Here is a 26,715-nt window from a genome sequence, read left to right as displayed (position 1 = left end):
AGAACTCGTGGATGATGATATAGCAGAGGTGCTTGTTAGTGGTATGGATGTTTCTGTAGGTGAAGAGTCTTTGGATGAAGACACAGATGTTGACTCACTTTCCATGGCCAAACTTGCTGTCAGCCCAGATACTGTTTGAGAACTGGTTTCTCCTGTTTCAGAAGTAACCATTGAGGGCAAAGAACTAGTAGACCTTGATGAGTCAGGGGTGCTTGTTAGTGGTGTGGATGTCACTAAAGATTCTGTGTATGAAGATACAGAGGATATCTCACTTTCAGCAACAGAACTTGTTGTCATCTCTGATACAGAGTTAGAGCTGGTTTCTGTTTTTTCAGATGTCACTATTGAAGGCAAAGAACTAGTGGATGATGATGAGGCAGGGGTGCTTGTTAATGGTATGGACGTCGCCGTAAGTGAAGAGTCTGTGGATGAAGAGACAGAGGTTGACTCACTTTCCATGGTGGAACTTGCTGTCGGCCCAGATACTATTCTAGAGCTGGTTTTGACTGTTTCAGAAGTTTCGATTGAGGGCAAAGAACTAGTATATGATAATGAGTCAGTGGTGCTTGTTAGTAGTGTTGATGTCACTGAAGATTCAGTGTATGAAGAGTAAGAAGTTAACTCACTTTCAGCAACAGAACTTGTTGTTGGCTCCGATACAAAGTTAGAGCTGGTTTCAGTTTTTTCAGATGTCACCATTAAAGGCAAAGAACTAGTGGATGATGATGAGGCAGGGGTGCTTGTTAGTGGTATGGACGTCACTGTAAGTGAAGAGTCTGTGGATGAAGAGACAGAGGTTGACTCACTTTCCATGGTGGAACTTGCTGTCGGCCCAGATACTGTTCTAGAGCTGGTTTCTACTGTTTCAGAAGTTTCGATTGAGGGCAAAGAACTAGTATACGATAATGAGTCAGTGGTGCTTGTTAGTAGTGTTGATGTCGCTGAAGATTCGGTGTATGAAGATACAGAGGATATCTCACTTTCAGCAACAGAACTTGTTGTCATCTCTGATACAGAGTTAGAGCTGGTTTCTGTTTTTTCAGAAGTCACTATTGAAGGCAAAGAACTAGTGGATGATGATGAGGTAGGGGTGCTTGTTAATGGTATGGACGTCGCCGTAAGTGAAGAGTCTGTGGATGAAGAGACAGAGGTTGACTCACTTTCCATGGTGGAACTTGCTGTCGGCCCAGATACTATTCTAGAGCTGGTTTTGACTGTTTCAGAAGTTTCGATTGAGGGCAAAGAACTAGTATATGATAATGAGTCAGTGGTGCTTGTTAGTAGTGTTGATGTCACTGAAGATTCAGTGTATGAAGAGTAAGAAGTTAACTCACTTTCAGCAACAGAACTTGTTGTTGGCTCCGATACAAAGTTAGAGCTGGTTTCAGTTTTTTCAGATGTCACCATTAAAGGCAAAGAACTAGTGGATGATGATGAGGCAGGGGTGCTTGTTAGTGGTATGGACGTCACTGTAAGTGAAGAGTCTGTGGATGAAGAGACAGAGGTTGACTCACTTTCCATGGTGGAACTTGCTGTCGGCCCAGATACTGTTCTAGAGCTGGTTTCTACTGTTTCAGAAGTTTCGATTGAGGGCAAAGAACTAGTATACGATAATGAGTCAGTGGTGCTTGTTAGTAGTGTTGATGTCACCGAAGATTCTGTGTATGAAGAGACAGAGCTTAACTCACTTTCCGCAACAGAACTTGTTGTCATCTCTGATACAGAGTTAGAGCTGGTTTCTGTTTTTTCAGATGTCACTATTGAAGGCAAAGAACTAGTGGATGATGATGAGGCAGGGGTGCTTGTTAGTGGTATGGACGTCACTGTAAGTGAAGAGTCTGTGGATGAAGAGACAGAGGTTGACTCACTTTCCATGGTGGAACTTGCTGTCGGCCCAGATACTGTTCTAGAGCTGGTTTCTACTGTTTCAGAAGTTTCGATTGAGGGCAAAGAACTAGTATACGATAATGAGTCAGTGGTGCTTGTTAGTAGTGTTGATGTCGCTGAAGATTCGGTGTATGAAGATACAGAGGATATCTCACTTTCAGCAACAGAACTTGTTGTCATCTCTGATACAGAGTTAGAGCTGGCTTCTGTTTTTTCAGAAGTCACTATTGAAGGCAAAGAACTAGTGGATGATGATGAGGTAGGGGTGCTTGTTAATGGTATGGACGTCGCCGTAAGTGAAGAGTCTGTGGATGGAGAGACAGAGGTTGACTCACTTTCCATGGTGGAACTTGCTGTCGGCCCAGATACTATTCTAGAGCTGGTTTTGACTGTTTCAGAAGTTTCGATTGAGGGCAAAGAACTAGTATATGATAATGAGTCAGTGGTGCTTGTTAGTAGTGTTGATGTCACTGAAGATTCAGTGTATGAAGAGTAAGAAGTTAACTCATTTTCAGCAACAGAACTTGTTGTTGGCTCCGATACAAAGTTAGAGCTGGTTTCAGTTTTTTCAGATGTCACCATTAAAGGCAAAGAACTAGTGGATGATGATGAGGCAGGGGTGCTTGTTAGTGGTATGGACGTCACTGTAAGTGAAGAGTCTGTGGATAAAGAGACAGAGGTTGACTCACTTTCCATGGTGGAACTTGCTGTCGGCCCAGATACTGTTCTAGAGCTGGTTTCTACTGTTTCAGAAGTTTCGATTGAGGGCAAAGAACTAGTATACGATAATGAGTCAGTGGTGCTTGTTAGTAGTGTTGATGTCGCTGAAGATTCGGTGTATGAATATACAGAGGATAGCTCACTTTCAGCAACAGAACTTGTTGTCATCTCTGATACAGAGTTAGAGCTGGTTTCTGTTTTTTCAGAAGTCACTATTGAAGGCAAAGAACTAGTGGATGATGATGAGGCAGGGGTGCTTGTTATTGGTATGGACGTCACTGTAAGTGAAGAGTCTATGGATGAAGAGACAGAGGTTGACTCACTTTCCATGGTGGAACTTGCTGTCGGCCCAGATACTGTTCTAGAGCTGGTTTCTACTGTTTCAGAAGTTTCGATTGAGGGCAAAGAACTAGTATACGATAATGAGTCAGTGGTGCTTGTTAGTAGTGTTGATGTCGCTGAAGATTCGGTGTATGAAGATACAGAGGATATCTCACTTTCAGCAACAGAACTTGTTGTCATCTCTGATACAGAGTTAGAGCTGGTTTCTGTTTTTTCAGATGTCATCATTGAATGCAAAGAACTAGTGGACAATAATGAGGTAGGGGTGCTTGATTGTGGTATGGACGTTTCTGTAGGTGAAGTGTCTATGGATGAAGAGACAGAGGTTGTCTCACTTTCCCTGGCGGAACTTGTTGTTGGCCCTGATACTGTTCTAGAGCTCAATTCTCCTGTTTTAGAAGTTACCACTGAGGGCAAAGAACTAGAATAAGATGATGAGTCAGTGGTGCTTATTAATGGTGTGGATGTCACTGAAGATTCTGTGTATGAAGAGACAGAGCTTAACTCACTTTCAGCAACAGAACTTGTTGTCATCTCTGATACGGAGTTAGAGCTGGTTTCTCTTTTTTCAGATGTCACTATTGAAGGCAAAGAACTAGTGGATGATGATGAGGCAGGGGTGCTTGTTAATGGTATAGACGTCGCCGTAAGTGAAGAGTCTGTGGATGAAGAGACAGAGGTTGACTCACTTTCCATGGTGGAACTTGCTGTCGGCCCAGATACTGTTCTAGAGCTGGTTTCGACTGTTTCAGAGGTTTCGATTGAGGGCAAAGAACTGGTATACGATAATGAGTCAGTGGTGCTTGTTAGTAGTGTTGATGTCACTGAAGATTCTGTGTATGAAGAAACAGAGCTTAACTCACTTTCCGCAACAGAACTTGTTGTCATCTCTGATACAGAGTTAGAGCTGGTTTCTGTTTTTTCAGATGTCACTATTGAAGGCAAAGAACTAGTGGATGATGATGAGGCAGGGGTGCTTGTTAGTGGTATGGAAGTCACTGTAAGTGAAGAGTCTGTGGATGAAGAGACAGAGGTTGACTCACTTTCCATGGTGGAACTTGCTGTCGGCCCAGATACTGTTCTAGAGCTGGTTTCGACTGTTTCAGAAGTTTCGATTGAGGGCAAAGAACTAGTATATGATAATGAGTCAGTGGTGCTTGTTAGTAGTGTTGATGTCACTGAAGATTCGGTGTATGAAGAGTAAGAAGTTAACTCACTTTCAGCAACAGAACTTGTTGTTGGCTCCGATACAAAGTTAGAGCTGGTTTCAGTTTTTTCAGATGTCACCATTAAAGGCAAAGAACTAGTGGATGATGATATAGCAGAGGTGCTTGTTAGTGGTATGGATGTTTCTGTAGGTGAAGAGTCTTTGGATGAAGACACAGATGTTGACTCACTTTCCATGGCCAAACTTGCTGTCAGCCCAGATACTGTTTGAGAACTGGTTTCTCCTGTTTCAGAAGTTACCATTGAGGGCAAAGAACTAGTAGACCTTGATGAGTCAGGGGTGCTTGTTAGTGGTGTGGATGTCACTAAAGATTCTGTGTATGAAGATACAGAGGATATCTCACTTTCAGCAACAGAACTTGTTGTCAGCTCTGATACAGAGTTAGAGCTGTTTTCTCTTTTTTCAGATGTCATCATTGAATGCAAAGAACTAGTGGACAATAATGAAGTAGGGGTGCTTGATTGTGGTATGGACGTTTCTGTAGGTGAAGTGTCTATGGATGAAGAGACAGAGGTTGACTCACTTTCCATGGTGGAACTTGCTGTCGGCCCAGATACTGTTCTAGAGCTGGTTTCTACTGTTTCAGAAGTTTCGATTGAGGGCAAAGAACTAGTATACGATAATGAGTCAGTGGTGCTTGTTAGTAGTGTTGATGTCACTGAAGATTCTGTGTATGAAGAAACAGAGCTTAACTCACTTTCCGCAACAGAACTTGTTGTCATCTCTGATACAGAGTTAGAGCTGGTTTCTGTTTTTTCAGATGTCACTATTGAAGGCAAAGAACTAGTGGATGATGATGAGGCAGGGGTGCTTGTTAGTGGTATGGACGTCACTGTAAGTGAAGTGTCTGTGGATGAAGAGACAGAGGTTGACTCACTTTCCATGGTGGAACTTGCTGTCGGCCCAGATTCTGTTCTAGAGCTGGTTTCGACTGTTTCAGAAGTTTCGATTGAGGGCAAAGAACTAGTATATGATAATGAGTCAGTGGTGCTTGTTAGTAGTGTTGATGTCACTGAAGATTCGGTGTATGAAGATACAGAGGATATCTCACTTTCAGCAACAGAACTTGTTGTCAGCTCTGATACAGAGTTAGAGCTGTTTTCTCTTTGTTCAGATGTCATCATTGAATGCAAAGAACTAGTGGACAATAATGAGGTAGGGGTGCTTGATTGTGGTATGGACGTTTCTGTAGGTGAAGTGTCTATGGATGAAGAGACAGAGGTTGTCTCACTTTCCCTGGCGGAACTTGTTGTTGGCCCTGATACTGTTCTAGAGCTCAATTCTCCTGTTTTAGAAGTTACCACTGAGGGCAAAGAACTAGAATAAGATGATGAGTCAGTGGTGCTTATTAATGGTGTGGATGTCACTGAAGATTCTGTGTATGAAGAGACAGAGCTTAACTCACTTTCAGCAACAGAACTTGTTGTCATCTCTGATACGGAGTTAGAGCTGGTTTCTATTTTTTCAGATGTCACTATTGAAGGCAAAGAACTAGTGGATGATGATGAGGCAGGGGTGCTTGTTAATGGTATAGACGTCGCCGTAAGTGAAGAGTCTGTGGATGAAGAGACAGAGGTTGACTCACTTTCCATGGTGGAACTTGCTGTCGGCCCAGATACTGTTCTAGAGCTGGTTTCGACTGTTTCAGAGGTTTCGATTGAGGGCAAAGAACTAGTATACGATAATGAGTCAGTGGTGCTTGTTAGTAGTGTTGATGTCACTGAAGATTCTGTGTATGAAGAAACAGAGCTTAACTCACTTTCCGCAACAGAACTTGTTGTCATCTCTGATACAGAGTTAGAGCTGGTTTCTGTTTTTTCAGATGTCACTATTGAAGGCAAAGAACTAGTGGATGATGATGAGGCAGGGGTGCTTGTTAGTGGTATGGAAGTCACTGTAAGTGAAGAGTCTGTGGATGAAGAGACAGAGGTTGACTCACTTTCCATGGTGGAACTTGCTGTCGGCCCAGATACTGTTCTAGAGCTGGTTTCGACTGTTTCAGAAGTTTCGATTGAGGGCAAAGAACTAGTATATGATAATGAGTCAGTGGTGCTTGTTAGTAGTGTTGATGTCACTGAAGATTCGGTGTATGAAGAGTAAGAAGTTAACTCACTTTCAGCAACAGAACTTGTTGTTGGCTCCGATACAAAGTTAGAGCTGGTTTCAGTTTTTTCAGATGTCACCATTAAAGGCAAAGAACTAGTGGATGATGATATAGCAGAGGTGCTTGTTAGTGGTATGGATGTTTCTGTAGGTGAAGAGTCTTTGGATGAAGACACAGATGTTGACTCACTTTCCATGGCCAAACTTGCTGTCAGCCCAGATACTGTTTGAGAACTGGTTTCTCCTGTTTCAGAAGTTACCATTGAGGGCAAAGAACTAGTAGACCTTGATGAGTCAGGGGTGCTTGTTAGTGGTGTGGATGTCACTAAAGATTCTGTGTATGAAGATACAGAGGATATCTCACTTTCAGCAACAGAACTTGTTGTCAGCTCTGATACAGAGTTAGAGCTGTTTTCTCTTTTTTCAGATGTCATCATTGAATGCAAAGAACTAGTGGACAATAATGAAGTAGGGGTGCTTGATTGTGGTATGGACGTTTCTGTAGGTGAAGTGTCTATGGATGAAGAGACAGAGGTTGACTCACTTTCCATGGTGGAACTTGCTGTCGGCCCAGATACTGTTCTAGAACTGGTTTCTACTGTTTCAGAAGTTTCGATTGAGGGCAAAGAACTAGTATACGATAATGAGTCAGTGGTGCTTGTTAGTAGTGTTGATGTCACTGAAGATTCTGTGTATGAAGAGACAGAGCTTAACTCACTTTCCGCAACAGAACTTGTTGTCATCTCTGATACAGAGTTAGAGCTGGTTTCTGTTTTTTCAGATGTCACTATTGAAGGCAAAGAACTAGTGGATGATGATGAGGCAGGGGTGCTTGTTAGTGGTATGGACGTCACTGTAAGTGAAGTGTCTGTGGATGAAGAGACAGAGGTTGACTCACTTTCCATGGTGGAACTTGCTGTCGGCCCAGATTCTGTTCTAGAGCTGGTTTCGACTGTTTCAGAAGTTTCGATTGAGGGCAAAGAACTAGTATATGATAATGAGTCAGTGGTGCTTGTTAGTAGTGTTGATGTCACTGAAGATTCGGTGTATGAAGATACAGAGGATATCTCACTTTCAGCAACAGAACTTGTTGTCAGCTCTGATACAGAGTTAGAGCTGTTTTCTCTTTGTTCAGATGTCATCATTGAATGCAAAGAACTAGTGGACAATAATGAGGTAGGGGTGCTTGATTGTGGTATGGACGTTTCTGTAGGTGAAGTGTCTATGGATGAAGAGACAGAGGTTGTCTCACTTTCCCTGGCGGAACTTGTTGTTGGCCCTGATACTGTTCTAGAGCTCAATTCTCCTGTTTTAGAAGTTACCACTGAGGGCAAAGAACTAGAATAAGATGATGAGTCAGTGGTGCTTATTAATGGTGTGGATGTCACTGAAGATTCTGTGTATGAAGAGACAGAGCTTAACTCACTTTCAGCAACAGAACTTGTTGTCATCTCTGATACGGAGTTAGAGCTGGTTTCTATTTTTTCAGATGTCACTATTGAAGGCAAAGAACTAGTGGATGATGATGAGGCAGGGGTGCTTGTTAATGGTATAGACGTCGCCGTAAGTGAAGAGTCTGTGGATGAAGAGACAGAGGTTGACTCACTTTCCATGGTGGAACTTGCTGTCGGCCCAGATACTGTTCTAGAGCTGGTTTCGACTGTTTCAGAGGTTTCGATTGAGGGCAAAGAACTAGTATACGATAATGAGTCAGTGGTGCTTGTTAGTAGTGTTGATGTCACTGAAGATTCTGTGTATGAAGAAACAGAGCTTAACTCACTTTCCGCAACAGAACTTGTTGTCATCTCTGATACAGAGTTAGAGCTGGTTTCTGTTTTTTCAGATGTCACTATTGAAGGCAAAGAACTAGTGGATGATGATGAGGCAGGGGTGCTTGTTAGTGGTATGGAAGTCACTGTAAGTGAAGAGTCTGTGGATGAAGAGACAGAGGTTGACTCACTTTCCATGGTGGAACTTGCTGTCGGCCCAGATACTGTTCTAGAGCTGGTTTCGACTGTTTCAGAAGTTTCGATTGAGGGCAAAGAACTAGTATATGATAATGAGTCAGTGGTGCTTGTTAGTAGTGTTGATGTCACTGAAGATTCGGTGTATGAAGAGTAAGAAGTTAACTCACTTTCAGCAACAGAACTTGTTGTTGGCTCCGATACAAAGTTAGAGCTGGTTTCAGTTTTTTCAGATGTCACCATTAAAGGCAAAGAACTAGTGGATGATGATATAGCAGAGGTGCTTGTTAGTGGTATGGATGTTTCTGTAGGTGAAGAGTCTTTGTATGAAGACACAGATGTTGACTCACTTTCCATGGCCAAACTTGCTGTCAGCCCAGATACTGTTTGAGAACTGGTTTCTCCTGTTTCAGAAGTTACCATTGAGGGCAAAGAACTAGTAGACCTTGATGAGTCAGGGGTGCTTGTTAGTGGTGTGGATGTCACTAAAGATTCTGTGTATGAAGATACAGAGGATATCTCACTTTCAGCAACAGAACTTGTTGTCAGCTCTGATACAGAGTTAGAGCTGTTTTCTCTTTTTTCAGATGTCATCATTGAATGCAAAGAACTAGTGGACAATAATGAAGTAGGGGTGCTTGATTGTGGTATGGACGTTTCTGTAGGTGAAGTGTCTATGGATGAAGAGACAGAGGTTGACTCACTTTCCATGGTGGAACTTGCTGTCGGCCCAGATACTGTTCTAGAGCTGGTTTCTACTGTTTCAGAAGTTTCGATTGAGGGCAAAGAACTAGTATACGATAATGAGTCAGTGGTGCTTGTTAGTAGTGTTGATGTCACTGAAGATTCTGTGTATGAAGAAACAGAGCTTAACTCACTTTCCGCAACAGAACTTGTTGTCATCTCTGATACAGAGTTAGAGCTGGTTTCTGTTTTTTCAGATGTCACTATTGAAGGCAAAGAACTAGTGGATGATGATGAGGCAGGGGTACTTGTTAGTGGTATGGAAGTCACTGTAAGTGAAGAGTCTGTGGATGAAGAGACAGAGGTTGACTCACTTTCCATGGTGGAACTTGCTGTCGGCCCAGATACTGTTCTAGAGCTGGTTTCGACTGTTTCAGAAGTTTCGATTGAGGGCAAAGTACTAGTATATGATAATGAGTCAGTGGTGCTTGTTAGTAGTGTTGATGTCACTGAAGATTCGGTGTATGAAGAGTAAGAAGTTAACTCACTTTCAGCAACAGAACTTGTTGTTGGCTCCGATACAAAGTTAGAGCTGGTTTCAGTTTTTTCAGATGTCACCATTAAAGGCAAAGAACTAGTGGATGATGATATAGCAGAGGTGCTTGTTAGTGGTATGGATGTTTCTGTAGGTGAAGAGTCTTTGGATGAAGACACAGATGTTGACTCACTTTCCATGGCCAAACTTGCTGTCAGCCCAGATACTGTTTGAGAACTGGTTTCTCCTGTTTCAGAAGTTACCATTGAGGGCAAAGAACTAGTAGACCTTGATGAGTCAGGGGTGCTTGTTAGTGGTGTGGATGTCACTAAAGATTCTGTGTATGAAGATACAGAGGATATCTCACTTTCAGCAACAGAACTTGTTGTCAGCTCTGATATAGAGTTAGAGCTGTTTTCTCTTTTTTCAGATGTCATCATTGAATGCAAAGAACTAGTGGACAATAATGAAGTAGGGGTGCTTGATTGTGGTATGGACGTTTCTGTAGGTGAAGTGTCTATGGATGAAGAGACAGAGGTTGACTCACTTTCCATGGTGGAACTTGCTGTCGGCCCAGATACTGTTCTAGAGCTGGTTTCTACTGTTTCAGAAGTTTCGATTGAGGGCAAAGAACTAGTATACGATAATGAGTCAGTGGTGCTTGTTAGTAGTGTTGATGTCACTGAAGATTCTGTGTATGAAGAGACAGAGCTTAACTCACTTTCCGCAACAGAACTTGTTGTCATCTCTGATACAGAGTTAGAGCTGGTTTCTGTTTTTTCAGATGTCACTATTGAAGGCAAAGAACTAGTGGATGATGATGAGGCAGGGGTGCTTGTTAGTGGTATGGACGTCACTGTAAGTGAAGTGTCTGTGGATGAAGAGACAGAGGTTGACTCACTTTCCATGGTGGAACTTGCTGTTGGCCCAGATTCTGTTCTAGAGCTGGTTTCGACTGTTTCAGAAGTTTCGATTGAGGGCAAAGAACTAGTATATGATAATGAGTCAGTGGTGCTTGTTAGTAGTGTTGATGTCACTGAAGATTCGGTGTATGAAGATACAGAGGATATCTCACTTTCAGCAACAGAACTTGTTGTCAGCTCTGATACAGAGTTAGAGCTGTTTTCTCTTTGTTCAGATGTCATCATTGAATGCAAAGAACTAGTGGACAATAATGAGGTAGGGGTGCTTGATTGTGGTATGGACGTTTCTGTAGGTGAAGTGTCTATGGATGAAGAGACAGAGGTTGTCTCACTTTCCCTGGCGGAACTTGTTGTTGGCCCTGATACTGTTCTAGAGCTCAATTCTCCTGTTTTAGAAGTTACCACTGAGGGCAAAGAACTAGAATAAGATGATGAGTCAGTGGTGCTTATTAATGGTGTGGATGTCACTGAAGATTCTGTGTATGAAGAGACATAGCTTAACTCACTTTCAGCAACAGAACTTGTTGTCATCTCTGATACGGAGTTAGTGCTGGTTTCTATTTTTTCAGATGTCACTATTGAAGGCAAAGAACTAGTGGATGATGATGAGGCAGGGGTGCTTGTTAATGGTATAGACGTCACCGTAAGTGAAGAGTCTGTGGATGAAGAGACAGAGGTTGACTCACTTTCCATGGTGGAACTTGCTGTCGGCCCAGATACTGTTCTAGAGCTGGTTTCGACTGTTTCAGAGGTTTCGATTGAGGGCAAAGAACTAGTATACGATAATGAGTCAGTGGTGCTTGTTAGTAGTGTTGATGTCACCGAAGATTCTGTGTATGAAGAGACAGAGCTTAACTCACTTTCCGCAACAGAACTTGTTGTCATCTCTGATATAGAGTTAGAGCTGGTTTCTGTTTTTTCAGATGTCACTATTGAAGGCAAAGAACTAGTGGATGATGATGAGGCAGGGGTGCTTGTTAGTGGTATGGACGTCACTGTAAGTGAAGAGTCTGTGGATGAAGAGACAGAGGTTGACTCACTTTCCATGGTGGAACTTGCTGTCGGCCCAGATACTGTTCTAGAGCTGGTTTCTACTGTTTCAGAAGTTTCGATTGAGGGCAAAGAACTAGTATATGATAATGAGTCAGTGGTGCTTGTTAGTAGTGTTGATGTCACTGAAGATTCGGTGTATGAAGAGTAAGAAGTTAACTCACTTTCAGCAACAGAACTTGTTGTTGGCTCCGATACAAAGTTAGAGCTGGTTTCAGTTTTTTCAGATGTCACCATTAAAGGCAAAGAACTAGTGGATGATGATATAGTAGAGGTGCTTGTTAGTAGTATGGATGTTTCTGTAGGTGAAGAGTCTTTGGATGAAGACACAGATGTTGACTCACTTTCCATGGCCAAACTTGCTGTCAGCCCAGATACTGTTTGAGAACTGGTTTCTCCTGTTTCAGAAATAACCATTGAGGGCAAAGAACTAGTAGACCTTGATGAGTCAAGGGTGCTTGTTAGTGGTGTGGATGTCACTAAAGATTCTGTGTATGAAGATACAGAGGATATCTCACTTTCAGCAACAGAACTTGTTGTCAGCTCTGATACAGAGTTAGAGCTGTTTTCTCTTTGTTCAGATGTCATCATTGAATGCAAAGAACTAGTGGACAATAATGAGGTAGGGGTGCTTGATTGTGGTATGGACGTTTCTGTAGGTGAAGTGTCTATGGATGAAGAGACAGAGGTTGTCTCACTTTCCCTGGCGGAACTTGTTGTTGGCCCTGATACTGTTCTAGAGCTCAATTCTCCTGTTTTAGAAGTTACCACTGAGGGCAAAGAACTAGAATAAGATGATGAGTCAGTGGTGCTTGTTAATGGTGTGGATGTCACTGAAGATTCTGTGTATGAAGAGACAGAGCTTAACTCACTTTCAGCAACAGAACTTGTTGTCATCTCTGATACGGAGTTAGAGCTGGTTTCTATTTTTTCAGATGTCACTATTGAAGGCAAAGAACTAGTGGATGATGATGAGGCAGGGGTGCTTGTTAATGGTATAGACGTCGCCGTAAGTGAAGAGTCTGTGGATGAAGAGAAAGAGGTTGACTCACTTTCCATGGTGGAACTTGCTGTCGGCCCAGATACTGTTCTAGAGCTGGTTTCGACTGTTTCAGAAGTTTCGATTGAGGGCAAAGAACTAGTATATGATAATGAGTCAGTGGTGCTTGTTAGTAGTGTTGATGTCACTGAAGATTCTGTGTATGAAGAAACAGAGCTTAACTCACTTTCCGCAACAGAACTTGTTGTCATCTCTGATACAGAGTTAGAGCTGGTTTCTGTTTTTTCAGATGTCACTATTGAAGGCAAAGAACTAGTGGATGATGATGAGGCAGGGGTGCTTGTTAGTGGTATGGAAGTCACTGTAAGTGAAGAGTCTGTGGATGAAGAGACAGAGGTTGACTCACTTTCCATGGTGGAACTTGCTGTCGGCCCAGATACTGTTCTAGAGCTGGTTTCGACTGTTTCAGAAGTTTCGATTGAGGGCAAAGAACTAGTATATGATAATGAGTCTGTGGTGCTTGTTAGTAGTGTTGATGTCACTGAAGATTCGGTGTATGAAGAGTAAGAAGTTAACTCACTTTCCGCAACAGAACTTGTTGGCTCCGATACAAAGTTAGAGCTGGTTTCCGTTTTTTCAGATGTCACCATTAAAGGCAAAGAACTAGTGGATGATGATATAGCAGAGGTGCTTGTTAGTGGTATGGATGTTTCTGTAGGTGAAGAGTCTTTGGATGAAGACACAGATGTTGACTCACTTTCCATGGCCAAACTTGCTGTCAGCCCAGATACTGTTTGAGAACTGGTTTCTCCTGTTTCAGAAGTTACCATTGAGGGCAAAGAACTAGTAGACCTTGATGAGTCAGGGGTGCTTGTTAGTGGTGTGGATGTCACTAAAGATTCTGTGTATGAAGATACAGAGGATATCTCACTTTCAGCAACAGAACTTGTTGTCAGCTCTGATACAGAGTTAGAGCTGTTTTCTCTTTTTTCAGATGTCATCATTGAATGCAAAGAACTAGAGGACAATAATGAAGTAGGGGTGCTTGATTGTGGTATGGACGTTTCTGTAGGTGAAGTGTCTATGGATGAAGAGACAGAGGTTGACTCACTTTCCATGGTGGAACTTGCTGTCGGCCCAGATACTGTTCTAGAGCTGGTTTCTACTGTTTCAGAAGTTTCGATTGAGGGCAAAGAACTAGTATACGATAATGAGTCAGTGGTGCTTGTTAGTAGTGTTGATGTCACTGAAGATTCTGTGTATGAAGAGACAGAGCTTAACTCACTTTCCGCAACAGAACTTGTTGTCAGCTCTGATACAGAGTTAGAGCTGTTTTCTCTTTGTTCAGATGTCATCATTGAATGCAAAGAACTAGTGGACAATAATGAGGTAGGGGTGCTTGATTGTGGTATGGACGTTTCTGTAGGTGAAGTGTCTATGGATGAAGAGACAGAGGTTGTCTCACTTTCCCTGGCGGAACTTGTTGTTGGCCCTGATACTGTTCTAGAGCTCAATTCTCCTGTTTTAGAAGTTACCACTGAGGGCAAAGAACTAGAATAAGATGATGAGTCAGTGGTGCTTGTTAATGGTGTGGATGTCACTGAAGATTCTGTGTATGAAGAGACAGAGCTTAACTCACTTTCAGCAACAGAACTTGTTGTCATCTCTGATACGGAGTTAGAGCTGGTTTCTATTTTTTCAGATGTCACTATTGAAGGCAAAGAACTAGTGGATGATGATGAGGCAGGGGTGCTTGTTAATGGTATAGACGTCGCCGTAAGTGAAGAGTCTGTGGATGAAGAGACAGAGGTTGACTCACTTTCCATGGTGGAACTTACTGTCGGCCCAGATACTGTTCTAGAGCTGGTTTCGACTGTTTCAGAAGTTTCGATTGAGGGCAAAGAACTAGTATACGATAATGAGTCAGTGGTGCTTGTTAGTAGTGTTGATGTCACTGAAGATTCTGTGTATGAAGAAACAGAGCTTAACTCACTTTCCGCAACAGAACCTTTTGTCATCTCTGATACAGAGTTAGAGCTGGTTTCTGTTTTTTCAGATGTCACTATTGAAGGCAAAGAACTGGTGGATGATGATGAGGCAGGGGTGCTTGTTAGTGGTATGGACGTCACTGTAAGTGAAGAGTCTGTGGATGAAGAGACAGAGGTTGACTCACTTTCCATGGTGGAACTTGCTGTCGGCCCAGATACTGTTCTAGAGCTGGTTTCGACTGTTTCAGAAGTTTCGATTGAGGGCAAAGAACTAGTATATGATAATGAGTCAGTGGTGCTTGTTAGTAGTGTTGATGTCACTGAAGATTCGGTGTATGAAGAGTAAGAAGTTAACTCACTTTCAGCAACAGAACTTGTTGTTGGCTCCGATACAAAGTTAGAGCTCGTTTCAGTTTTTTCAGATGTCACCATTAAAGGCAAAGAACTAGTGGATGATGATATAGCAGAGGTGCTTGTTAGTGGTATGGATGTTTCTGTAGGTGAAGAGTCTTTGGATGAAGACACAGATGTTGACTCACTTTCCATGGCCAAACTTGCTGTCAGCCCAGATACTGTTTGAGAACTGGTTTCTCCTGTTTCAGAAGTTGCCATTGAGGGCAAAGAACTAGTAGACCTTGATGAGTCAGGGGTGCTTGTTAGTGGTGTGGATGTCACTAAAGATTCTGTGTATGAAGATACAGAGGATATCTCACTTTCAGCAACAGAACTTGTTGTCAGCTCTGATACAGAGTTAGAGCTGGATTCTCCTTTTTCAGATGTCACCATTGAAGGCAAATAACTAGTGGATGATGATGAAGCAGGGGTGCTGGTTAGTGGTATGGATGTTTCTGTAGGTGAAATGTCTGTGGATGAAGAGACAGAGGTTACATATTTAATAGTTACATAGTTACATAGTTAAATCAGGTTGAAAAGAGACAAAGCCCATCAAATTCAACCCCTCCAAATGAAAACCCAGCATCCACACAGACACACACACACCTCCCAACTTTCAGATAAAATATGTACCCATATCTATACTAACTATAGAGTTTAGTATCACAACAGTCTTTTATTATTTTGTAAGTCAAAAAAATCATCCAAGCCATTCTTAAAGGGACGTAGTACAGAGCCCTGCGGTACTCAACTAACAACACTGGAAAAATTAGAAAATGTTCCATTTATCACTACTTTTTGCAGTCTATCTTTTAGCCAGTTCTCTATCCAGGTACAAATACTAATCTCCAGGCCCACAGTCCTTAATTTAACCAGAAACCTTTTGTGTGGCACTGTATCAAATGCTTTAGCAAAGTCTAAGTAAATCACATCCACTGCCATTCCAGAATCGAGGTCCCTGCTTTTACCTTCTCATAAAAAGTAAATAAGTTAGTCTGGCAGGATCTATTACACATAAAACCATGCTGGCACACACTCATTGTATTATGATTTCCAATAAAGACCAGTATCGTATCCTGTTTTAAATCTTTGAAAAGCTTTCCTACCACTTATGTCAGACTAACTGGTGTATAGTTTTGAGGCTGAGAACGGGATACTTTTTGAATAGAGGCACCACATTAGCAATTCACCAGTCTCTCGGCAATATGCCAGAACCCAAATGAATAATGAAAAATTAAGTAAAGTAGTTTGGCAATCACAGAGCTAAGCTCACTAAGTACCCTAGGATGAATACCATCTGAGCCCGGACCTTTGTTAACCTTAACATGTTCTAGAGCTTGACTCACTTTCCATGGTGGAACTTGCTGTCATCCCAGATACTGTTTGAGCACTGGTTTCTCCTGTTTCAGAAGTTACCATTGAGGGTAAAGAACTAGTACAGATGAAGCCACTTGGATTTGTGAGTTAAATGCGTCATGACTCAGAGTTAATTGAAGAAACTGTGTTATCTAAAGTTATCTTATCTCATTTAATGCATTTAACCTTTTCATTAGCATACCAAAGCACCATTGTTCACAATGGTGAATGCTTTAATTAGATGGGATGTTGTGACACAGTTTTCTGTGTTAAATGAGATAAATGGGATATCTGTGTTTAGTTATTCTGTGTCAAACAGACAAACCAAAGTGGCTGCATCTGTAGATGATGAGCCAGGATTGCTTGTTAGTAATGTGGATGTCGCTAAAGATTTTGTGTTTGAAGACACAGAGTTTAACTCGCTTTCAGCAACCAAACTTGTTGTCGGCTCCGATATGGAGTAAGAGATGGTTTCTCCATTTTCAGATATCACCATTGAAGGCAAATAACTAGTTGATAATGACGAAGCAGGGGTGCTTGGTAGTGGTTTGGATGTTTCTGTAGGTGCAGAATCTTTGGATGAAGAGACAGATGTTGACTCATTTTCTATGGTGGAACTTGCTGTCAGCCCAGATAAGGTTCGAGAACTGGTTTCTCCTTTTTCAGAAGTTACCATTGAGGATAAAGAACTAGTAGACCATGGCGAGCCAGGGGTGCTTGTTAGTTGTGTGGATGTCTCTAAAGATTCTGTGTATGAAGATACAGAGGTTAACTCATTTTCAGCAACAGAACTTGTTGTCAGCTCTGATACAGAGTTAGAGCTATCTATTTTTTCAGATGTCATCATTGAAGGTAAAGAACTAGTGGACAATGATGAGGTAGGGGTGCTTGCCTGTGGTATGGATGTTTTTGTCAGTGAAGTGCCTATGGATGAAGACACATAGGTTGTCTCACTTTCCCTGGCGGAATTTGTTGGCCCTGATACTGTTCTAGAGCTGGTTTCTACTGTTTCAGAAGTTACCATTGAGGGCAAAGAACCAGAATAAGATGATGAGTCAATGGTTCTTGTTAAAGATGTGGATGTCACTGAAGTTTCTCTGTATGAAGAGACAGAGGTTAACTTGATTTCAGCAACAGAACTTGTTGTCATCTCCGTTGCGGAGTTAGAGCTGGTTTCTGTTTTTTCAGATGTCACCATTGAAGGCAAAGGACTAGTGTATGAAGATGTGGCAAGGGTGCTTGCTTGTGGTATGGATGTTTCTCCTGTTTCAGAAGTTACTATTGAGGGCAAAGAACTAGTAGATGATGAATCAGGGGTGCTTGTGAGTGGCATGGATATCGCTGAAGTATCAGTGTATGATGAGACAGAGGTTAACTGACTTTCAGCAACCGAACTTGTTGTTGGCTCTGATACGGAGTTAGAGCTGATTTCTTCATTTTCAGATGTCACCATTGAAGGCAAAGAATTAGTAGATGATGACAAAGCAGGTGTGCTTGTTAGTGGTATGGATGTTTTTTTAGGCGAAGAATCTTTGGATGAAGAGACAGATGCTGACTTGCTTTCTATGCTGGAACTTGCTGTCAGCCCAGATGAGGTTCGAGAACTGGTTTCTCCTGTTTCAGAAGTTACCATTGAAGGCAAAGAACTAGTAAACATTGACAAGCCAGGGGTGATTGTTAGTTGTGTGGATGTCTCTAAAGATTCTGTGTATGAAGACACAGAGGTTAACTCACTATCAGCAACAGATCTTGGTGTCAGCTCTGATACAGAGTTAGAGCTGGTTTCTGTTTTTTCAGATGTCACCATTGAAGGAAAAGAACTAGTGTATGATGATGTGGCAAGGGTGATTGTTAGTGGTATGGTCGTCGCTGTAGGTGAATAGTCTTTAGATGACGATACAGAGTTTGACTCACTTTCCATGGTGGAACTAGCTGTTAGCCCAGATACTGTTCTAGAGATGGTTTCTCCTGTTTCAGAAGTTACCATTGAAGGCAAAGAACTAGTAGATGATGAGCCAGGGGTGCTTGTTAGTGGTGTGTATGTCGCTGAAGATTCTGTGTATGAAGACACAGAGTTTAACTCGCTTTCAGCAACCAAACTTGTTGTCAGCTCCGATACGGAGTTAGAGCTGGTTTCACCATTTTCAGATGTCACCATTGAAGGCAAATAACTAGTTGATAATGACGAAGAAGGGGTGCTTGTTAGTGGTATAGATGTTTTTGAAGGCGAATAATCTTTGGATGAAGAGACAGATGTTGACTCACTTTCTATGGTGGAACTTGCTGTCAGCCCAGATAAGGTTTGAGAACTGGTTTCTCCTTTTTCAGAAGTTACCATTGAGGGTAAAGAACTAGTAGACCATGACGAGCCATGGGTGCTTGTTAGTGGTGTGGATGTCTCTAAAGATTCTGTGTATGAAGGTACAGAGGTTAACTCACTTTCAGCAACAGAACTTGTTGTCATCTCCGTTGCGGAGTTAGAGTTGGTTTCTGTTTTTTCAGATGTCACCAATGAAGGCAAAGGACTAGTGTATGATGATGTGGCAAGGGTGCTTGCTTGTGGTATGGATGTTTCTCCTGTTTCAGAAGTTACTATTGAGGGCAAAGAACTAGTAGATGATGAATCAGGGGTGCTTGTGAGTGGCATGGATATCGCTGAAGTATCTGTGTATGATGAGACAGAGGTTAACTGACTTTCAGCAACAGAACTTGTTGTTGGCTCTGATACGGAGTTAGAGCTGGTTTCTCCATTTTCAGATGTCACCATTGAAGGCAAAGAATTAGTTGATGATGAAAAAGCAGGTGTGCTTGTTAGTGGTATGGATGTTTCTGTAGATGAAGAATCTTTGGATGAAGAGACAGATGCTGACTTGCTTTCTATGCTGGAACTTGCTGTCAGCCCAGATGAGGTTCGAGAACTGGTTTCTCCTGTTTCAGATGTTACCATTGAGGGCAAAGAACTAGTAGACCATGACAAGCCAGGGGTGATTGTTAGTTGTGTGGATGTCTCTAAAGATTCTGTGTATGAAGACACAGAGGCTAACTCACTATCAGCAACAGAATTTGTTGTCATCTCTATTGCGGAGTTAGAGTTGGTTTCTGTTTTTTCAGATGTCACCAATGAAGGCAAAGGACTAGTGTATGATGCTGTGGCAAGGGTGCTTGCTTGTAGTATGGATGTTTCTCCTGTTTCAGAAGTTACCATTGAGGGCAAAGAACTAGTAGATGATGAATCAGGGGTGCTTGTGAGTGGCATGGATATCGCTGAAGAATCTGTGTATGATGAGACAGAGGTTAACTGACTTTCAGCAACAGAACTTGTTGTTGGCTCTGATACAGAGTTAGAGCTGGTTTCTGTTTTTTCAGATGTCACCATTGAAGGCAAAGAACTAGTGGATAATGATGTGGCAAGGGTGATTGTAAGTGGCATGGTTCTCACTGTAGGTGAATAGTCTGTAGATGAAGATACAGAGTTTGACTCATTTTCCATGGTGGAAATAGCTTTCAGCCTAGATACTGTTCTAGAGATGATTTCTCCTGTTTCAGAAGTTACCATTGAAGGCAAAGAACTAGAAGATGATGAGCTAGGGGTGCTTGTTAGTGGTGTGTATGTCGTTGACGATTCTGTGTATGAAGACACAGAGTTTAACTCGCTTTCAGCAACCAAACTTGTTGTCTGCTCCGTTACGGAGTTAGAGCTGGTTTCTCCATTTTCAGATGTCACCATTGAAGGCAAATAACTAGTTGATAATGACGAAGTAGGGGTGCTTGTTAGTGGTATGGATGTTTTTTTAGGCGAATAATCTTTGGATGAAGAGACAGATGTTGACTCACTTTCTATGGTGGAACTTGCTGTCAGCCCAGATAAGGTTCGAGAACTGGTTTCTCCTTTTTCAGAAGTTACCATTGAGGGTAAAGAACTAGAAGACCATGACGAGCCAGGGGCGCTTGTTAGTGGTGTGGATGTCTCTAAAGATTCTGTGTATGAAGATACAGAGGTTAACTCACTTTCAGCAACAGAACTTTTTGTCAGCTCTGATACAGAGTTAGAGCTGTTATCTAATTTTTCAGATGTCATCATTGAAGGCAAAAAACTAGTGGACAATGATGAGGTAGGGGTGCTTGCTTGTGGTATGGATGTTTCTGTCGGTGAAGTGTCTATGGATGAAGAGACGTAGGTTGTCTCACTTTCCCTGGCGGAACTTTTTGGCTCTGATACTGTTCTAGAGCTGGTTTCTACTGTTTCAGAAGTTACCACTGAGGGCAAAGAACCAGAATAAGACAATGAGTCAATGGTGCTTGTTAAAGGTGTGGATGTCACTGAAGATTCTGTGTATGAAGAGACAGAGGTTAACTTGATTTCAGCAACAGAACTTGTCATCTCCGTTGCAGAGTTAGTGTTGGTTACTGTTTTTTCAGATGTCACCAATGAAGGCAAAGGACTAGTGTATGATGATGTGGCAAGGGTGCTTGCTTGTGATATGGATGTTTCTCCTGTTTCAGAAGTTACCATTGAGGGCAAAGAACTAGTAGATGATGAATCAGGGGTGCTTGTGAGCGGCATGGATATCGCTGAAGAATCTGTGTATGATGAGACAGAGGTTAACTCACTATCAGCAACAGAACTTGTTGTCAGCTCTGATACAGAGTTAGAGCTGGTTTCTGTTTTTTCAGATGTCACCATTGAAGGAAAAGAACTAGTGGATAATGATGTGGCAAGGGTGATTGTTAGTGGTATGGTCGTCGCTGTAGGTGAATAGTCTGTAGATGAAGATACAGAGTTTGACTCATTTTCCATGGTAGAACTAGCTGTCAGCCCAGATACTGTTCTAGAGATGTATTCTCCTGTTTCAGACGTTACCATTAAAGGCAAAGAACTAGTAGATGATGAGCCAGGGGTGCTTGTTAGTGGTGTGTATGTCGCTGAAGATTCTGTGTATGAAAAGACATGGGTTAACTCACTTTCAGCAACATAACTTGTTGTCAGCTCTGATACAGAGTTAGAGCTGTAATCTGTTTTTTCAGATGTCATCATTGAAGGCAAAGAACTAGCGGACAATGATGAGCTAGGGGTGTTTGCTTGTTGTATGGATGTTTCTGTAGGAGAAGTGTCTATTGATGAAGAGACAGAGTTTATCTCACTTTCCATGGCAGAACTTGTGGTCGGCCTCAATATCATTTTTGAGCTGGTTTCTCCTGTTTCAGAATTTACCATTGAGATAAAAGAACTAGTATATGAAGATGAGACAGTGGAGTTTGTTAGTGGTGTGTGTGTCGCAGAAGATTCTGTGTATGAAGAGATAGAGGTTAAGTCACTTTCAGCAACAGAATTTGTTGTTGGTTCAGATACGGAGTTAGAGTTAGTTTCTCCTTTTTCAGATGTCACAATTGAAGACAAAGAACTAGTATAAAATGAGGCAGGGGTGCTTGTTAGTGGTATGGACGTTGTTGAAGGTGAAGAGTCAGTGGATGAAGAGACAGAGGTTGACTCACTTTCCATGGTGGAACTTGCTGTCGGACCAGATATTGTTCTAGAGCTGGTGTCTCCTGTTTCAGAATTTACCATTGAGGGCAAAGAACTAGCAGATGATGATGAGCCAGTGGTGCTTGTTAGTGGTGTGGATGTCTCTGAATATTCTGTGTATGAGGAGGCAGAGGTTAACTTACTTTCAGCAACAGAACTTGTTGTCGCCTCTGATACAGAGTTAGAGCTGGTTTCTTCTTTTTCAGATGTCACCATTGTAGGCTCAGATCTAGTGGACAAATATGTGGTAGGGGTGCTTGCTTGTGGTATGGATATTTCTGTATGTGAAGAGTCTATGGATGACGAGAGAGAGGTTGAATCACTTTCCACAGCGGATATTGCGGTTGACCCTGATATCATGCTAGAGCTGTTCTTTCCTGTTTCAAAAGTTACCACTGAGGGCAAAGATCTAGTGGAAGATGATGAGACAGTGGTTCTTGTTAGTGGTGTGGATGTCGCTGAAGATTTTGTGTATGAAGAGACAGAGGTTAAGTCGATTTCAGCAACAGAACTTGTTATCAGCTCCGATAAGGAGTTAGAGCTAGTTTCTATTTTTACAGATGTCTCCATTGAAGGCAAAGAACTAGTGGATGATGATGATGCACGGGTGCCTGTTACTGGTGTCGATGTCAATGTAGGTGAAGAGTCTGTGGATGAAGAGACAGAGGTTGACGCACTTTCCATGGCAGAACTTGCGGTCAGCCCCGATACCGTTCTATGGCTGGTTTCCCCTGTTTCCGAAGTTACAAGTGAGGGCAAAGGGCTAGAAGACAATGAAGAGCCAAGGGTGCTTGTTTGTGGTGTGGATGTCGCTAAAGATTCTGTGTAAGAAGACACAGAGGTTAACTTTCTTTCAGCGACAGAACTTGTTATCATCTTTGATACAGAGTTTGAGCTGGTTTCTCTTTTTTCAGATGTCACCATTGAAGGCAAGGAACTAGTGGACAATGATAAGGTAGGGGTGCTTTTTAGTGGTATGGATGTTTCTGTAGGTGAAGTGTCTATGGATGAAGAGATAAAGGTTGTCTCAGTTTCCATTGCTAAACCTGTTGTTTGCCATGATACTGTTCTAGAGCTGGGTTTTCCTGTTTCAGACGTTACCACTAAGGGCAAAGCACTTGTATAAGATGATGAGTCAGTGATGCTTGTTAGTGGTGGGGATTTCGCTGAAGATTCTGTGTATGAAGAGACAGAGGTAAACTCACTTTCAGCATCAGAACTAGTTGTTGGCTCCGAAACAGAGTTAGAACTGGTTTCTGTTTTTTCAGATGTCAACATTGAAAGCAATGAACTAGTGGATGATAAAGAGATAGGGGTGCTTGTTAGTGGTATGGACGTCACAGTAGGTGAAGGGTCTGTGGATGAAGAGACAGCAGTTGACTCATCCATGGTGGAATTTGCTATCGGCCCAGACACTATTCTAGAGCTGGTTTCTCCTGTTTCAAAAGTTACCGTTGATGGCAAAGAACTAGTAGATGATGATGTGCCAGGGGTACTTGTTAGTGGTTTGGATGTTGCTGCCGATTCTGTGAATGAAGACTCAGAGCTTAACTCGCTTTCAGCAACAGAACTTGTTTTTGGCTCAGATTCAGAGTTAGAGCTGGTTTCTCCTTTATCTGATGTCACCATTGATGGCAAAGAACGAGTGGATGATAAGGAGGCTGAGGTGCTTGCTTCTGGTATGGATATTTCTATAGGTGAAGAGACTATGGATGACAAGAGAGAGCTTGACTCACTTTCCATGGCAGATCTTGCTGATGGCCCTGATACCATTCTAGAGCTGGCTTTTTCTATTTCAGAAGTTACCACTGAGGGAAAAGAACTAGTGGACGATGATGAGACAGTGTTGCCTGTTAGTGGTGCGGATGTTGCTGAAGATTCTGTGTATGAAGAGACAGAGGTTAAATCACTTTCAGCAACAGAACTTGTTGTCAGCTTTGATATGGAGTTAGAGCTGATTATCCCTTTTTCAGATGTCACCTTTGATGGCAATAAACTAGAGGATGATAATGAGGCAGGGTTGCTTGTTAGTGGTATGGACATTGCTGTAGATGAAGAGTCTTTGGATGAAAAGACAGAGGTTAACTCATTTTCCACGGTGGAAGTTGCTGTCATTCCAGATATTGTTCTAGAGCTGATTTCTCCTATTTCAGAAGTTACCATTGAGGGCAAATAACTAGTAGATGATGATGAGCCAGGGGTGCTTGTTAGTGGTGTGGATGTCGCTGAAGATTCTATGTATAAAGAGACAGAGGTTAACTTGTTTTCAGCAACAGAACTTGTTGTCGACTTCGATACGGAGTTAGAGCTAGTTTCTATTTTTTCAGATGCCATCATTGATGGCAAGGAACTAGAGGATGAAGATGATGCAGGTGTGCCTGTTACTGTTATAGATGTCAATGTAGTTGAAGAGTCCGTGGATGAAGAGACAGAGGTTGATGCACTTTCCATGGCGGAACCTGCTGTCAGCCCTGATACACTTCTAAGGCTGGTTTCTTCTGTTACCATTGAGGGCAAAGAACTAGTAGATGATGAAGAGCCAGGGGTGCTTGCTAGTGGCGTGGAAGATTCTGTGTATGAAGAGACAGAGGTTAGCACTCTTTCAGCAACAGAATTTGTTGTCATCTCCGATACAGAGTTAGAGCTGGTTTCTACTTTTTCAGATGTCACTATTGAAGGCAAAGAACTAGCAGACAATGGTGAGGTAAAAGTGATTCCTTTTGTTATGTATGTTGCTTTAGGCAAAGTGTCTGTGTATGAAGAGAAAGAGTTTGGCTCACTTTCCATGGCGGAACTTGCTGTTGGCCCAGATACTGTTTTAGAGCTGGTTTCTCCTGCTTCAGCAGTTACCATTGAAGGCAAAGAACTAGTAAAAGATGATGAGTAAGTGGTGCTTGGTAGTGGTGTGGATGTTGCTAGAAATTCTGTGTATGAAGAGACAGAGGTTAACTCGCTTTCAACAACAGAACTTATTGTTGTCTCTGACACAGATTTAGAGCTGGTTTCTCCTTTTTTAGCTGTCACCATTGAAGGCAAAGAAGTAGTGGACAATGATGAGGTAGGGGTGCTTGCTTGTGGTATTGATGTTGCTGTAGGTGAAGAGTCTGTGGATGAATATACAGAGGTTGACTCACTTTCCCTGGCAGAACTTGCTGTTGGCCCCAAAGTTACCATTGAGGGCAAAGAACTAGTAGACCATGATGAGGCAGGGGTGCTTATTAGTGGTGTGGATGTCACTGAAGATTCTGTGTAAAAAGAGACAGAGGTAAACTCGCTTTCAGCTAAAGAACTTGTTGTCGGCTCCAATACGGAGTCAGATCTGGTTTCTCCTTTTTCAGATGCCAAGGCAAAGAAATAGTGGATAATGAATAGTTTCTGGTTTGTTTGTGCAGAGAGCATTTTCACCAAATGGATTTAGATGTCTGGTGCATTCATCGATGTCTTTAATAAGATTAAAAGTACTTTCAAAATTAGAAATTCCACATGCTTAATGACACAAGAGTTTTCAGCCTAGCTCTAATAATGCCAGTCGGGAAAACACTTTCCTTTCAATTTCCTTAATTTCAGCAGGTTAGTAAAGGGTACCCTTGATGAGTGGTTGCTTTAGTTTACAAACTAGGAGCAACTGGAGTAAACTCTTGACCTGTAACTACATTACCCTCATAAATAAGCTTGTAAAACCTGATCCTATGTTATTATTTCGGAGCAAAAATATGAATGCTAACATTTAATAAGGTGAAAAGAATTTTAAAATGACAGTAGGATGATATACAGCTTACACATAAAGTAATTAATAAAGGAATCTAAATCTAGATACATGTCACTTCAGGAATTGACTAGATTCTAGTTTGAATGAGAAATTTCAAAAGTCCAGTTTATTTTTATTGTTCATACTGACTCTCTATACATCAGACCCCTTACCTTCACACTGCGATGCATTCTGTGAGTTAATTTTGAAACCATCATTACACGAGCAATTGTATCCTATGAATGTGTTTATGCATATCTGATCGCAGTCTGATGTGTTTTCAAAACACTCATCAAAATCTGGGAAAATCAAATAGAATCATTTAAATAGAATCAGAGAAATATCATTATTATGATTATGTAATTTCCTAAGCTTGGTAGATATTTACCAAAACATTTTATGCCATCTCCAATCAAGCCTTTGGGACAAGGTGAACAATTACAGCCTTGCAGAGGAGCAGGATTATCAACACAAGATGATGTGTTATAGCAGCTGTTCTCTAGACAAGCATCAAAATTGTCGGTGCAGAATTCTCCTGTCCACGCATCTGAGCAGCCACAGGTTGCTGTCTGAAATATGAACAGGTATATTGTAAAAGTTAAGATAAACTCATGGGATGGAAATGCCAGAGACATTTGTTGCTCATTATAATCATCCCATACAGCTGATATTGTAAACTTTTAGTCCCTGTATTATGCCTAGCTCACTTTTCCTTATGCTTAATTAATATGTTGGGCTTAATAATTCTACATATGCATGTCTTTTAAATCCAATCCAGGAAGCTTCGTTTTAGGGGAGCTGCAGCTGAGGATCCCATGCTGTAGCCATTTGTTCCCCTTTGTAATGATACTGTAACTAAGGATGAGCACATTTTTCACATTTTTCAGCCAAGCGAAATATGGCAGTTTCACTCATCACTAGCAGTAATCATCTTACTATCTAATCCAAGCTGTTGGTATTGGTGCACATTCCAAAATATATATCCCTTGTTTTGGTTGATCCATACACTTTTTCTGCTGTTCAAGTATAGCCCAGGTCCCTCTCAGTTTGCATTAATATTTGCACAACAGAACTTGCACATCTGCTGGATGTGTTGCATTTTTGTGCTGAAATACATCCAGTGTGTGCACTGACTTGTGGATGCTCTGCCTTTCATTGCTTTTGCAACACAGGGTGGATAGGAGTTGATAGAAGTTTTATCCACCTGTGTTTGAGTGCACCACAACCAGATTGTTAAAGTGAATGATTCCTTGAAGAAGTGCTTAATTAG

General features: G+C 41.8%; 2 protein-coding genes across 2 annotated transcripts; both read right to left on the bottom strand.

The window, feature by feature from the left end:
- Positions 1-1,066: 1,066 nt before the first annotated feature.
- LOC121393133 (serine-rich adhesin for platelets-like) lies at positions 1,067-16,849 on the bottom strand. The gene is made up of 13 exons (XM_041563782.1): positions 16,499-16,849; positions 15,196-15,282; positions 14,626-15,090; positions 14,125-14,262; positions 12,799-13,596; positions 8,800-9,783; positions 8,257-8,715; positions 7,333-8,178; positions 6,133-6,597; positions 5,209-6,054; positions 4,563-5,037; positions 2,573-3,692; positions 1,067-1,130 (listed from the first exon to the last, which is right to left on the bottom strand). The coding sequence occupies exons 1-13, from the start codon at positions 16,847-16,849 to the stop codon at positions 1,067-1,069; spliced, it is 7,098 nt and encodes a 2,365-aa protein (XP_041419716.1).
- Positions 16,850-22,539: 5,690 nt separating this feature from the next.
- Positions 22,540-23,330, bottom strand: LOC121393930 (flocculation protein FLO11-like). Its single transcript, XM_041563781.1, has 2 exons — positions 22,636-23,330; positions 22,540-22,547 (listed from the first exon to the last, which is right to left on the bottom strand). The coding sequence occupies exons 1-2, from the start codon at positions 23,324-23,326 to the stop codon at positions 22,540-22,542; spliced, it is 699 nt and encodes a 232-aa protein (XP_041419715.1). The 5' UTR covers positions 23,327-23,330.
- Positions 23,331-26,715: the final 3,385 nt, after the last annotated feature.

The sequence above is a fragment of the Xenopus laevis genome, chromosome 5L, assembly GCF_017654675.1.
Source record: "Xenopus laevis strain J_2021 chromosome 5L, Xenopus_laevis_v10.1, whole genome shotgun sequence".
In the NCBI taxonomy this organism is placed as follows: domain Eukaryota; kingdom Metazoa; phylum Chordata; class Amphibia; order Anura; family Pipidae; genus Xenopus; species Xenopus laevis.
The sequence above is the reverse complement of the archived record's forward strand: the minus strand, read 5'-3'. Positions and strand labels throughout refer to the sequence as shown.